General features: G+C 41.2%; 1 protein-coding gene across 3 annotated transcripts in view; it reads left to right on the forward strand.

Moving 5' to 3' along the window:
• ATRN (attractin) overlaps nt 1-15707 on the forward strand; it is a 259935-nt gene that overhangs the window by 120793 nt on the left and 123435 nt on the right. For all 3 annotated transcript variants that reach the window (XM_045019462.1, XM_045019463.1, XM_045019464.1), the window contains exons 20-23: nt 2053-2146; nt 10221-10273; nt 11883-11977; nt 15294-15372. In XM_045019462.1, the coding sequence (XP_044875397.1) occupies nt 2053-2146; nt 10221-10273; nt 11883-11977; nt 15294-15372 (321 nt within the window). The remainder of the gene's footprint in view (nt 1-2052; nt 2147-10220; nt 10274-11882; nt 11978-15293; nt 15373-15707) is intronic.

Below are 15707 nucleotides of genomic sequence, written 5' to 3' on the forward strand. Positions count from 1 at the left end.
ATTATAATCTATCATTTAAATTAAATACAAGAAATAATAAGCAGTACGTGTTTTCTGCCACGTTTTAAAGAAAATCAAACTGCTCTATTGACGGAAGTCATTGGCTAAGTAGCTGAAACCAGAGTTTGCTGAAGTGCTAAATCAGTGTTGGACAGCAGTACCCTTTTGTTCAGGTGCAGAGAGAACATTTTCTTTTCAGTTTATTCAACTAGTTCACTTTAATGACTAGTTCATTCAAAGTTAAGAAACCAATTGGGTGTTGAAAAAGCAGGAAAGTTTTTTATCCTCTTTCAAACTATGGCTAGATGTGAGAGGAGGAGAGCTACTTCTGAAATCTTGAAGGACAGGGTAACCAGAAATAATCAGTTCAGTTTACTGATTACAGATAATGCTTCTTTGGTTTAATAAATCAGTTAGTTTTGATACACTTTGATATTTTTTTCTAATGTATCCAGCACATTTAAGCTTGTTTTATTGAATTAAAGAGAATCAACCTTTGAAAAATAACTAAAAAGTCCAAATGCAAAACACAATTAAAATCAGTGATTTAAATCAAGGTTTTCTGCTTGCTTATTTAAATCAGTGATCTAAATTGCTCTAATTTGAATCAAGCCACCCTGATAAGGTCAAATAATTTACAGTAGGAGGCTGAAGAAACTGCTTTTATACTCCTGGAAGTGTTTAGTTCAGTACTTCTTCAGAAGCCATGTATATTTCCCTTTCACACGTATTCCTTGCGAAGGTACAGGAGATGAGTCTGCCTTTCAGTCCTTTGCTTGAACAGCTCACAAAAGGAATCTAGGCACCGGTTGAAGGGAACTGTTGATAGCCTTTCATCTAATTTTCATCTAACATCAAGAAGGATGTTGATAAATTGGAAAGGGTTCAGTGAAGAACCATGAGAGTGATTGAAGGATTAGAAAGCATGCTTTATAGCAATAGACTCAAGGAGCGTAATTTATTTTAGCAAAGAGACGGTAAAGGGGTGACTTGATTATAATCTGTAAGTATCTACATAGGGAACAAATATTTACTAATGGGACTCTTCAATCTAGCAGAGAAAGATATAACATGAGCCAGTGGATGAAAGTTAAAGCTAAACAAATTCAGACTGGAAATAAGGAATACAGTTTTAACAGGGAGGGTGATTAAGCAATAGAACAATCTACAAGGGACCAGGGTGGATTCTCTATCACTGACAATGATAGGACGTTTCTCTGAAAGATATGCCCTAAGAAGTATTTTTGGGGAAGTTCTCTGGCCTGTGTTATATAGGAGGTCAGACTAGATGATCACAATGGTTCTATCTAGTCTTGGAATCTATGAACCTATGAATTATATTAAATTAACTGCAAAGAAAAAATGTCTTGTGCCTTTACTACTCCTTTATGAATAAAGATGTCAGAGTTTTTTCTGCTTGTTTACTATTGGAAATACCAGGGATATCAAGTCTTCGTTTTTCCTGGAGAAACCTTCAGCTCCCAAAAGAAGAGGTAGAAGTGTTGAATTGTTCACACAGAGCTTTTCTCTCAAATGTTTGTGAGGAGTTTTAGAAAAATAGGTATTAATATTGTTTTTTGGTATTGTAAACATTGACCAGCTCCTCCCTTTTTGAGTTTTCATTCCCTTGTGATGTCATCACATTAGTACACCAGTTCTTCAAAGTGTCCTCCGGCAGAAATAGGGCAGTTGAGGATTCATAGATTTTATTTTATTTTTGTAAGGCCAGAAGTGACCATTGTGATCACTGAGTCTGACTTCTTGCATAACAGAGACCAAAGAACTTCACGCAGTGATTCCTGTATATGGTGATATTTTTAATGTTAACCCCACCCCCAAAAGACATAAAACAAACCAAAAATCTGATAACTTTCTAATTGATATTGAGGGATTTAAGCATCATAAAGAAGCAAATGGGCACAAGTACATTGTTGGTTTGTAGTTCATCTTTAACGTATCTCAGTTCTCTGCCTAAATGTTGTAATCACTATAAACAAATCTGTCCCTACTGTTTTACTCAAAACTATTTTTTCTTTTAAATCTCCTTTACAGCTTGCAAGTGTAATGGTCATGCCTCTATCTGTAATACAAATACAGGAAAGTGTTTCTGTACTACCAAAGGAATTAAAGGAGATGAGTGTCAACTGTGAGTTGCCGTTTCTTATAAATATTTGCTATCCAAAGACTGTACGTAAATTAATTCTAAACGAAAAATCTATGTATTTAGTATGGCATTAAACATTTCCTAGTGCTGACATTTAATTAACTTCACCATTAATGAAACCAGCAGTAGTTTTTATATTATGGTAGTGAGCAAAATGGTTTTCTCAAGATTACTATGTTAAGAGTTTATCAACTGAGAGAGAACATTATACAGATTCTAAAAGATGAAAAGTAAGGGTTTTCTTTTCTTTCAGAATTTACATACCACTGCACGTATCCCTATATATATATTTTTTTAAATAGATGTGAACCGTCATTTTTAGGGCACTCTGTTTAAGCAGTTTCTGCAGGGGTGGAGAGTCAATATATAGGAAATATAGATAAATCTGAGGTAAATTTTGAAAGAGGTTTGAACAAACTCTGTTTTAAAGGATCACAATGAGGTGTAAACAGTCACAAAATATAAGTGTAGAAAAAGTTTTTACACAACCCTACTCTGCATCTGTCTTATCTGTTTAGATTTTAAGCTCTATGGAGCAGAGATTGTCTGCTGTTGTGTTTGTACAGTGCCTAGCACAATGGGACCCCCATTCTTAAGCACTGCTGTAATCATAGAAATATGGGGCTGGAAGGGGCCTTGAGAGGTCATCAAGTCCAGCCCCCTGCACGGATGCAGGACCAACTAAACCTACACCATCCCTGACAGGTGTTTGTCCAACCTGTTCTTAAAAACTTCCAATGATGGGGATTCCCCAACCTCCCTTGGAAGCCTATTCTGGTGCTTAACTATCCTTAGAGTTAGAGAGTTTTTCCTAATATCCAACCTAAATGACCCTTGCTGCAGATTCAGGTCACTGTGTCTTGTCCTTTCTTCAGTGGCCATGGAGAACAATTGATCACTGTCCTCTTTTCATACCAGCACGTAACATACTCAAGAACACTTTCAGTTGTCTTTTTTCAAGACTAAACATGCCTAATTTTTTTGACCTTTCCTCATAAATTAGTTTTTAAAACCTTTTTATTATTTTTTATAGCTCTTCTCTGGACATACTCCATTTCACCCTCCCACTTTGTCTTGAAATGCTGTGCCCAGAAGTGGTCAGTACTCCAGCTGAGGCCTCACCAGTGCCAAGTAGAGTGGGACAGTTACCTCCCATGTCTTACACACTACACCCTTGTTAGTGCACCCCAGGATGATGATGGTCTTTTTTGCAACTATATCACATTGCTGACTCGTATTTAATTTGTGATTCCCTACAAATCCCAGATCCTTCTGTACTACCGCCAGAGCCATTTCTTCTGTACTACCACCTAGCCAGTTATTCCTCATTTTGTAGTTATGCATTTGATGTTTACTTCCAAAATGAATTACACCATTACCCCACTATAATGTGACCCGATATAACACGGGTTTGCATATAGCGCGGTAGCAGTGGGGTTCCGGTGGCGCTTTAAAGGGTCCAGGGCTCTGGCTGCTGCGGAGCCCTGGGCCCTTTAAATCACTGCCGGAGCCCTGCCACCAGTACCCCGGGGCTGCGGCAGCAGAGCTTGGCCGGCAGTTAAAAGGGCCCGGGCTCCTCGCAGTGGCCGGAGCCAGGAGCTCTTTAAATCACTGCTGGAGCCCTGCTGCTGCTACCACGGGGCTGTGGCAGTGGGGCTCCGCCGGCAATTTAAAGGGCCCAGGGCTCCAGCTGCTGCGAGGAGCCCAGGGCCCTTTAAATCACCACTGGAGCCCTGCCGCCGCTACCCTGAGGCTGTGGCAGCGGGGCTCCACTGGCGATTTAAAGGGCCTGGGGATCCCCGTGGCTGGAGCCCCAGGCTCTTTAAATCGCTGCAGCCCTGCCACTGCTACCCCGATATAACAGGATTTCACCTATAACGCGGTAGGGATTTTTGGCTCCTCATGACCGCGTTATATCGAGGTACAGGTGTACTTTGCACTTGTCTTTATTCAATTTCATCTTGTGGATTGCAGACCAGTTCTTCACTATATCATGCTTGTTTTGAATTCTAAAGTTGTCCTTCAAAGTGCTACATTAGTGTCATCAGCAAGTTTTATAAGCATACTCTTTGCTCCATTATCCAAGTCATTAATAAAAATATTGACTAGTACTGGACCCAGGACAGACCCCTGTAGGACCCCACTAGATATGTCCCCCCAATTTGACAGTCCTATACTTTTGAGTATAGTCTTTTAACCAATTGTGCACCTACCTTTTAATAATTCCATCTAGAGCACATCCCTAGTTTGTCTGAGAATGTCATATGAGACTGTGTCAAAAGCCTTACTAAAATAAAAAATGTCTGCTGCTTCCTCCTTATCTATTGGGCCAGTAGCCCTGTCAAACAAGGAAATTAGGTTGGTTTGGCATGAAACCATGCTGACTATTCCTTGCAGCCCTGTTATCCTCTGGGTGCTTAGAAATTGTTTGTTTAATAATTTGTTTTGGTATTTTTCCAGGTAGTGAATAAATATATAATAAATACGATTAAATATGAAAACACAACCTAATCGAAATGTTTCCATTGCAATGTTTAGGAAAATAATGTCAATGCAAAGTTTATTTTTGAAGGATTACTCATGTGAGTAAAGGTTAACAGGATTAGGCCCTCGCATGGCAGAAATGAAGACTATTCTTTATTTGGCTGGAGTTGTTTAATGAGGTACATGTGTGAAGAACTATTAAACTAATTTCAAGCAGAGGTTATTTCTTCAAGTAGTGTTCTTGTGTATTTTCCACTTTGTGTGTGCATGCACCCCTGCATCTTTGATCAGAGGTTTTTGCTTGCAGTGCCTGTTCTGCCTGCACATGCGCCCTACGCATCCTCATGTCCTCTACCGGGGCTAACCGTCCTCACTTCCTTGTCAGCTGCTTTCGATCAGAGACTGAGGTATAGCGCACGCCTGTTTGCTGTGTGCCTATTTCCCCCTTTTATTAGTGTTTTTTTTTATACTTAGTTCTTCTTAGTTGTAGGTTTAGTACCTTATACTTGGAACATTTATTCCCCTTTTCACTGCCAGTACTGAGAGCTTTGCAGTCCAAGCTTAAGAAAGGGGATAAGAGGGGCAAAACAGAGTTCCTCATCAAAGCAGATCCAGTCTCTAAAGACCTCAGGCCCTCAGGGAAGTGCTAGTGAGGATCCGAGTATTTCAGATACCATGAAGCATGTTAAGACTTCAACTAAGTCCCATACCTCAACGGTAAAGAGATTGGTACCAAAGACTTCCACTACCAGGAGACCAGCTTCAATGGAATCCTCGACTCCTTTGGTATTGTCGTCAGCGCCTCGCATGATGACCTCTGCCACACCATCTGTGCCGATACTGAGTACGGTTGTGCCAGTACCACAGGAATTCCAGTACTTGCAAAACATGATGGTACCGAATGAGCCTGAGTCTCCACTCCTTGCAACCTCTGGATGCCTCTCAGTAATGAGGATGGCTGGTTCACCAACTGCTCATGTTTCTGGGAGACTTATCTCTTCTCCATCTCTGACTATCCATGAGGCGTGGTTATCACCTCTGATACAAGGTGGAAGAGAATTCTGACTCAAACACAGAGCTTTCACTTCAAGGATCTCCAATTTATTCCAGGAAACATTATTCCCTGTTGCAGAGGCAGGACACCAAACTCCTGCCATCCAACTTTTGGGATGACCAGCATTGAATTCTTCCCCACACGCCTTATGGTCTCGGTCATTGGCCTTCGTGGGATCCATGGGCAATGGATCACCAGCAGTTTTCAGCAATCTCACCTCAGTCCCTCAGGGAACATGGAAGACCTGGTTCCCTGTTATAGTGCATCTCTCCTCCTCATTCTTAGCCCGAGGAGACCTTTTATTTATCTTTTACCACAGGAACATCAATAACAGTTCAGCTCCATAACAAAGAAGAGTGAGCTGTTGGCAAAAACTTCACTGTGGTCTTCACACGATGTGGCAGAGACGGCAGCGAGGTCTGTTTTCATTATATTAGTGATGAGGTGACCTTCCTGGCTTCAGTTGTCTGGTTTTCTGCGCGAAGGAAAATTGATTGTGGAAGATGAACCTTTCGATAGCCAGAAGCTTTTTACAGATTCCATGGACGATTTGCTTCATACCCTAAAGGACTCTAGGGCAATACTTAAGTCTTTGGATATACACACCTGCAAATAAAAGGAAGTTTAGCAGGTCTCAGTTAGCTCAAAATCCTGCCCTGCTCTATTTTCAGCCTTCCATTGGACACCTACACTACCAGAGGTCATGCTTTTCAAAGAAAAAGCCTTCAGTTACCTTGACTTCTTCATCCTAGCCTTCAATGTCATCCAAATGCCAGTTTTGATTGTTTGGGCCTGAGTCCAGACCAACCAATGACCAGGTTTTATCATCTGCACAACACAACTCCGTTTCCTCAGTTTGAACACTGCCTCTCTCTTATTTCCTCAAGCATGCAAGGCTATAACATTGGACAAATGGATATTGGAAGCCATTACTTCGAGTTGTACTTCCCAATTTACCTCTGTTCCTCTCTTGCACCCCCCTTCCGGGTCTCCTCTCACAAGCAATTGCTGACACAGGGGATGTCATCACTCCTAAGTCTTGGAGCCATGGAGCCAATCTCAATTCAACACAGGGGAAAGGAGTTCTATTCAAGATATTTTCTGATACACAAGAAAAACAAGGTTTGGAGACCAATATTAGATCTTAGACAATTGAACAAGCATGTCAGACTTCTGAAATTCTAGATGATGTCCCTAGCAGCTGTAATTCTGTCCCTGGAAATAGGAGATGGATTTGCGACCTTTGATCTAAAAACGCATAATACTTTTGCGAGACAGGTGAATCTCACTTTCAATCACAGTCATTACCAGTATTGGGTCCTACTGTTTCGCCTGTCATCCACCCCAAGGGTATTCTGAAACAGCATGGTGGTCGTAGCTGCCTACCTCTGTTGTGTCAAGTATCAGAGGGGTAGCCGTGTTAGTCTGGATCTGTAAAAAGCAACAAAGAGTCCTGTAGCACCTTATAGACTAACAGATGTATTGAAGCATAGGCTTTCGTGGGTGAATACCCACTTTGTCAGACGCATGTGGGTATTCACCCACGAAAGCCTATGCTTCAGTACATCTGTTAGTCTATAAGGTGCCACAGGACTCTTTGTTGCTTTTTACCTCTGTTGTCTTTTCCTACCTAGATGGCAGGCTCCTCAAAGGTCGGTCACATCAGGAGGCGCAGTTCAAACAACAGCTTCGCTATTCCAAAGTTTAGGCTTGCAGCTAAATCTCAGAATCAGTCTTGACCCCTACAGAACAAATTCTCTCTATAGGTCACTTCTGGATTGTATAATGGCAGAGTTTATCTCCGACAAGTTCTTTGCTCTAAATAACCTTATACAAACAGTGTTGCTCAGCCCTCAAGTTCCAACAAGGACATGTCTGCAATTGCTGGGACACATGGCAGCTTGTGGTTTTGTGGCACAAAATGCCAGGTTGCATCTTTGATGTCTTCAGGGGTGGCTCAGGATTGTTCATACACACAGCGCAAACCGTCTCAACAAGCAAGTACCTGTACTCATTCAGGTCCTACAGTCACTCATCTGGTGGTGGAATTTATCCAAAGTTTATGCAGAATCCCTCTTATAGTCGTATTAACATTGGACACTCCCCTCTTGGAATGGGGAGCGCATTTGGGTCCTCACACAGACTGGAGAATGGTCACAACGGGAACACCGCTTACACATCAATCTGTTGGAATTAAGGGTGGTCAAAATGCTTTCCTCCACTTTCTTCCCCTACTCAAAAACAAGTTCACCAAGATCATGACAGACAGCATGTATGTATTAAATCAATCGTCAGGGCAGAGTGTGTTCCTCTCACTCTGCCTCTAAGTGGTAAAACTTTGGAACTGTTTCATAGCCAGATAGTCATCTGGGCTTCTTATCTCCCAGATACACAAAACACCATGGCCGATGATCTGAGCAGACATTTGTCCTTAAATTACAAATAGGAGTTGGACTCTTGGAGTGCTCAATAAAATACTCTTGACTTGCGGATTTCCAGAGATGAATTTTTTTGCCACAGCAGTCAACAGAAAATGAAAGGAAATTCTGTTCCAGAGGGGGTCTTGATCAACAATCTCTAGGAGATGCTTTCCTCATTATACGGACAAAGAGTCTTCTCTATGCAGATCTTCCAACTCCATTGCTCTTAAAGGTCCTTATCAAGAACAGAGAGGACGAAGCCCAAGTCATTTTGATTGCACCAAACTTGGCCACTATAACTTTGGTTTCCGAACCTCCTCAGACTCACCTCTCGTCCTCTGTGAAAGCTACAGATAAAACCTCCAATATTGTCTCAGGATGTGAGTCAGACCTTTCACCCCAATCTTAGTTCCTCAGTGGTTCGCAGGACAAGAGACCTTATGCTCATCAGAAGTACAAAGATACTGTTGAATTGTAGAAAGAAATCTAATAGACATACTTACCTTCAGAAATGGAGACGTTATAGCCTTTGGTGTAACCAATGCCATCAGTTTTCTGTCCAGTCATCTTTCCTCAATCTTGGACTACCTGTTGGAATTGAGGCCTTACTTGGAGTTCCATCAAGGTTCATTTAACAGCAGTAACAGCTTTCCACATGCCAGGAGAAGGTTTATTGTTTTTCACTCATCCAACCACCGTGACATTCGTAAAAGGATTTATATATCTTTTCCCACAGATAAGAGCCCGTACGCTGCTTTGGGTTTTCAGCCTGGTTCTTAACCATCTCATGAAACAGCTATGTGCTCACTTTTATATCTGTCTATGAAGACAGCCTTCTTGGTGGCTGTCATTTCTACTCAAAGGGATGGGGAAACGGGGGGCTCTAATTGAAGACCCTCCCTTTTACTTTGTTCTCCAAGGAGAAGGAACATTTACGACCTCATCCAAAGTTCTTACCGAAGATGTCTTCTGGAGTTCATATCAACCAACTATTCATCTTTTGTTTTTTCCCCTAAGTTACATCAGTTTACACAAGAGCCTTCTTTTCATACATTAGCTGTTAAGAGAGCATTTGCTTTTCACTTGGACAGGACTAGGCCATTCAGGAAGACCTCCAAACTTTGTTTCCGTTGCAGATTAGTCTAATGGAGCACCTATCTTTACTCAGAAACTTTCTAAATGTATCTCCTGGATGTATTATTGCCTGTTATGGTTTCCCTGCAGTTACATCTCCCCTAAGAGTGAGTGCGCGCTCTACTAGATCACTGTCTGCATCTCTACTCAGACATGTTCTCGTTGCTTAAATCTGCAGGGCTGCAACATTGTCCTTGATGTACATGGTTTCTAACCACTGCGCCCTAATTTACGCTGCAGATCAGTTGCGGCAATAGGCAACACTGTTTTCTCTCCTGTGATGGACCTTGTTCCAAAACTTCCACCTCCTCAAAGGGTTACTGATAGGGAGTCACCTAAAGTGGAGTGCCCACAGGGAGTCTATTTGAAGAAAGAGAAGTTACTCATGTTGTGCAATAACTGGAATTCTTCAAGGTGCATTCCCTAGTGGGTGCTCCACTACCCACCCTTTTCCCCTCTGTTTAGGAGCTGCCTGTGTAGACTTTGCAATAGAAGAAGAACTGAGAGCGGTTTGCCTGCTCTGCCATGCGAAGCCTTGAGACAGGGCACAAGGATGTGCAGGGCGCATGTGTGGGCAGAATGGGCACTGCTCCCAAAAATCTCTAATCAGAGGCACAGGGGTACATGCGCTCCTAAAGTGAAGCACCTGCAGGGGGACACAGCTTGAAGAACTCCCATTACTGCACAAGATGAGTAACCTCTCCTTCCTGTAATTTTCATACTTCGGTTTCATTGCCTTCTACTTGCTTGCTTGGGTCTTCCAAGTTTCCATGGTTTCTTCAGTATCTCATTACAGCTTCAGACTTGCACCTTTTTGTTTTTAATTGTATACAGTTATCTTCTGAGCTCAAGCTGTGTTCGGTAATTGTTTTTAAATGGGTAGAGATTCAAGCCAAAAAAAAAAAAAAAGCGAAAATAAGACTGAAAACCAACATTGATTAAAAAAAATATATATTCTTTTTAGGTGTGAGGTAGAAAATCGATACCAGGGAAATCCACTTAAAGGAACGTGTTATTGTAAGTACAACTGCTTTTCTTTGCCTGAAAATAGTAAATGTCTTATTTGATATATAGGACCAAATAAGTTATAACTATTTTACTTAGCACAACATCTGTTTATATGCAGATGAGTTAGGACAGTGGTTCTCAAATTGTGGCTCGGGACCCTGTTTTAATGGGGTCGCCAGGGCTGACATTAGACTTGCTGGGGTCTGGGGCCAAAGCTGAAGCCTGAGCCCCGCCACCTAGGGCTGAAGCCTGAGCCTCGGGTTTGGACGGACACACGCTCTCTCTCTCTCTCTCTCTCTCTCGTGGCAGAGCTTGGGTGGGCTCAGGCTTGGTTACCCCCCACCTTCCTCAAGATTGTGTAATAATTCTTGTTGTCAGAAAGGGGTCACAGTGCAATGAAGTTTGAGAACCCCTGGGTTAGGAAATACTGTCATTACACTATTAAAATTCAGATTATCCTAGTGGATACTCTTATTTTACCACTCTTCAATATTTGAGATCAACACTTTTAGAAAAACATTAGATGGGAAAATACCTTAAATTAAATAGCAATGAAGGGTTCAGACAGGATTTCTAAGGAGATGTGGAAATTAGAAGTGTGCTAAATCCTGCGGTTGAGGAGCAGCATTGATAGGTTTTACAGATAATCTTGTGCAGTTATCAAACACAACAATGTTGCTTATGCCAACCACACAGGAAAGGAGAAACACCACAGTATAGGGGAGGCTTCTTGGTAGTAATTTTGAAGCCTAGTATACCGGGAACATTATGATGATATTTAAAAAAGTTATTGTCAGTGGTTATTGTGGCTATTGTCATGATAGCCACAAATACTTCATTAAATATTTAGGTCCTTTGTGCACTCCCTTGAGCCCAGTAGAGACTGCAGTGGACTGGATTAGGCTTCTTTCATGTTAGGGGATGGGAGGGGAAAAGAGAAAAGAACAAGATAAGATATCGGGGGTCATGAAGCCCCAATCCACTTTTTGGCCTTGTTTTATTAGCCATAGTAGCAATTTTATCGTATTTGCCTGGCCTTTGATTTTTCCCAAAAGCAGTGAAAACGTGGTGGTTCACCAGTTTTACTAGATGAGTGAATGTTTTTCTCCCCACTTTTCTAATGGGAACATCGTATTCTGCCATCTGAGAATATGTTTAGTCTTCCTTAAATTCCCGTAACATAGATAAGCAGTTTTAATAGATACTTTAGGCTTGGTGAAACTACAAGAACCAAGCAAAATATGGTTAAATTATGTAGTCATCCACATTTCCCTTTTACCAAGTTCTTTTAGGATGGAGGCTTTTGTCAGATGTCCTGCTTGAAAAATGTAAACCTTTCCCCCCCCCCTTCCTCTTCCAAAAAAAAGTTGGGTTAAGTTTAATAGAGTAGGATATAATACCCTCCAAGTTTGGGATAGTGAGGTGTCTAAAGTGTTCATTATTCTCTCCCAAACTCAAATTTCTGTTGGGGGCAGATTAGAACAGTGCATTAACTCTCTCCTGTTGCAGTAAGCTGTTTTCTAATTTAGTGTAAGCAGTCAGTTACCTGCCTTGCTTTCCAGAAGCTTGTTTTATTTCAAGACTTTTTTTTTTACTTTTTTGCATGTATTCCTTACAGATACCCTTCTTATTGACTATCAGTTCACCTTCAGCCTTTCCCAAGAGGACGATCGCTACTATACTGCAATCAATTTTGTAGCAACACCTGAAGAGGTGAGTATGGTCTCTTCCCTTTTGGACTCCCACATTTCATACTTTGTTTCAAACGTCTGCCTTCTCCTTGCCCTGAAGAGAGTGGCTTATACAGTTCTTTGAACAGAACTACTGTCTTGGTGCACATGCATAGTCCACGTCCTAGCCAGAATGTACTCAATCTGTGTAGCTACATCTTGCTTCCTTGCAGCACTGAATGTTTGTGACCAAAGTGGGGCATAAGGAACCGCAGTCTAAACCTGCATTTCAGTTGCTTTGTACTGCTGGAATATGTAGTCAAACCCCTCTAGCTTTCTCTTGTTGCTTGCAGTTGGTCTTGTATCTTATTGTGTCTACTTTCTTCACTTTCTTTTACTCTAATATAGTTAGTCAGTGTAGACTTATGCCATAGCACAGTTCATTCTGTTGTTTATTTTGCTTTTCTTCCTGGTGCAAAAGGCATCTCCTTTTGGAATGGAAATATGGAGCAGTCACATAAGATATCTAACTTCAGATGCAGCTCCTCATTCATGGTGCATCAGTGAAGCTCACCTGCTAGGGAGGTATTCTCTTTGCTTCTCTTTCACCTCAAGAGCTCAAAGAGAGGTCAGCCTCCAGTCATTCTGCAGGGAAAAAGCCCATGGGCTAGCCAGAATAACTCTTAGTCAATTAACACCAGAGCTCCTTCTATGTTTAATAACCAGGTGAATTCAGAATCCCAAAATGCCTCAGATCCTGTAGGGCAAAAAAAGTCCTTTTGGTCCAAACACTGCAGCGAGCTAATGCTGTCAGGCTCATCTTTGGAACCAAGGGATGGGGAGACAGGAAAAAGCAGCAGTTCTCCATTTCTTCAATCAGACTCCAAGAACATCAGAATGTAGCTCAGAGGCCACCAGCACTGAGCTAGTTGTACAGTGCCTATTACAACGGGGCCTTGGTCCATCTTTGTGGTCTGTGGTGCTATTGCAGTATGAACAAGATGCAGTGAATGACACAGACAAAATCACTTCCCATTTTTTTCCAGTGCTCACATCATTCTTACCAAAAGATGCTGTGGATTGGATAAGTCAAAGCAGTACTATCCTCTGTCTGCTCAATCCAGATGAGTACAGGAACTTCTCCAAACACACACTTGAGCAGAGACTTTCCCTTGGAATGCAGCTTATAGTTTCTTGCTGGCTGCTCATAAGGAGCCTCTTGGTTCTATGAGTCCTGCATTCTCCCTCAGGATCAACAGCAACAGCCTCAAGGCTAATAATGGGGAAACCATGGCTTTGTGGGCCAGAATGACCTCCCCTTGGCACTCATCGGTGTAATGAGGCCCCATGGGACCTGCACTCCATGACCAGGGGTGACATTCCAACCAAGGGCTCTGGTATATTCAGTTAGATGGAATATATGGGCTCAAAGAGTCAAAGTCATTAACATGGTGCTATTGCTGTCCAGCATTAACCAGTGTTAAAAAAAGGTGTGGGGTTTGGTATACAGAGACCCCAGCCTGCTTAGTACCATGGCAAACACTATTAAGAATCTTTTTTGAATCCCTTATTAGGAATACAGAAAATAAGGGAAAAAATGGTAAAAAGCATTTAAAAAGGAAAGTATTAATAAGTTTCATCCTAACAACATCCCTTCTTCACTCTCTCTTGAGCTGGAGAGAGTCTTTAAAAACATGTCCACTTGTCTGAAAGCCTCTTAGATGGTATTACGGATGTTAGCTATCCTTTCTGGGGAAGAGAAAAAGTTACTTATAATGGGCAGGAGCTATTGTTACTGTCGTTGAAGTCTGATCCCATTTCCTAGAAGACAAAACAGGAGAAGTGCACACAAAAGGGAAAAGTAACAACAAAGATAGAAAATACAACTTCTGTCTCTGGTGTTCTCTCACTTGAAGTTTTATTGCTGGAGAAACACAAGCACAGCAGAAGGTCTTATCAGCGACTCTGAGACCTGACAAACTTGTACCAGGATCAGGATGTTTAGGGCATTGCTTTTAGCTGCCTTTCCAGGCTCAGGCTTGCAGCAATGTTGCAAAATATGCATTGTTGTCTAATTAAGACAAATAGCTGGACAAAAGGAAAAAGGAGAGTGCTAGGAAAGAGAAGAAATAAGGTGGGAAGGAAAAGAACCTTTTGGGAAATAGGGGAAGGAAGGAAAAGAGAAGGATGTGTATGAGACACAGCCTCACATGTCTGGTGATATTTGGGATTAGCATGAGCCAGTTGAGGTGGCAATGGTGATGTCGTCTGGGGTCCCTCTTCTTTGGCCCAGTCTGCTCAGGACATCTCTCAGTATCAGGATGATGAAGAGTCCGAGGAGATGGTGGGGTTGGCAACTGTCATGATGAAGTTTTCACCTTCCTCTTTTCTAGTCAGCCATCCATCTGTATTTCCCCTCACCCCACGTCTTTTTTGTTAAGGACCCCGAAAGGGAGTGATGTACAGAATAGTCCAACCCCCTCATTATTTTGTCAAACCGTTAAGCCTAATTTCTGACATACCAATTTCGGTTAATTAATTTCCAGTCCCATACTCGTTGACCAGGCATGGTCTTATCACAGTCCTTGAGTTATATCAGGAGGCCTTTTTTTGTTTAGGCTAATTCAGTCTTTTTGCACTTTTTCCCTGTCAACATTTGTTATGAGTTATTGTGACATTTTCTGAACTTTCACTCATTTTTCACAGTTGAGCTCAGAGTTAGGAAAAAAATGTAGGCCCAGTTATCACAGAAGAGCCTACACATTTATTTTATATTATAAAAATTTATATTCTATTGTAAAAGAAGGCACAGATATTGGAGTGAGAGGAACATATGGAGGGCTGTTGTAAGAGCTAACACGGAAGTGGGGAGGAATACCAATAAGAAATATGATTTGAAATCTAGACCAGGGCAGATATTTTGTGAGGATACAAAATGAATTATTTTATTGGCAGGGGAGGAGGCGGCGAGAGTATTTAAAACAAAAACTTATCTGTGTTTGCATTAAAATATATTTGAATGCTGCTACTGCCAGCCATCCCAGAATAATACTTAGGATAGCTGCAAAAAGCCCTAAATGAATATGGTTTGGAATTACACTGAAGTAAACTTTTCTTTTGTGGGGAGATCCAAATGAAAATGTACAGTTATGTTCTATTTTATATACAGTAGGTCTTTAAAATCTTGCTAGATGCTAGTGCTCTCGCACGTAGATGAGTATTCTAGTTAACATACTGTGAAATAACTCTTGTTCTAACACTTGTTTTTAGTGAGAGTTGCTTTCAAAACAGAACAATTTTAATGGAATGACATCTGTTAAAAATAATGGTTTTCTTCTCTCTCTTTTTCTCTAAATCAGCAAAATAGAGACCTGGACATGTTTATCAATGCATCTAAAAACTTCAACCTCAACATAACTTGGTCAACAAGTTTTGCAGGTAAAAGAGAAAAGTAAACCAGAATCTGAACTGTACGGGAATAATTAAATACTATATGTTACATTTTAGAAATTGGGATGTGGGAAAGAAATGAAATTAAGGAAGGACTTTTAGTTTTCTCCTCTCCAGTTTTCCAATTATCACATCTTGATAATGTGCATTGGAGACAGTTGAAATGCTTATCTAATTTTTTATAATGCAATATTTTGTGTGTTCATTGATTCCGCTAGTGAAATACAACTCAAAATTGCAGTCTTCAGATGAATAGTTCACTTTACTGTCATAGCCATAGCTTTATAACTAAGGATAATTGGTCCCCTTTGAAAATCACTTAA

This window comes from Mauremys mutica, chromosome 5 (genome assembly GCF_020497125.1).
Source record: "Mauremys mutica isolate MM-2020 ecotype Southern chromosome 5, ASM2049712v1, whole genome shotgun sequence".
NCBI lineage: Eukaryota > Metazoa > Chordata > Testudines > Geoemydidae > Mauremys > Mauremys mutica.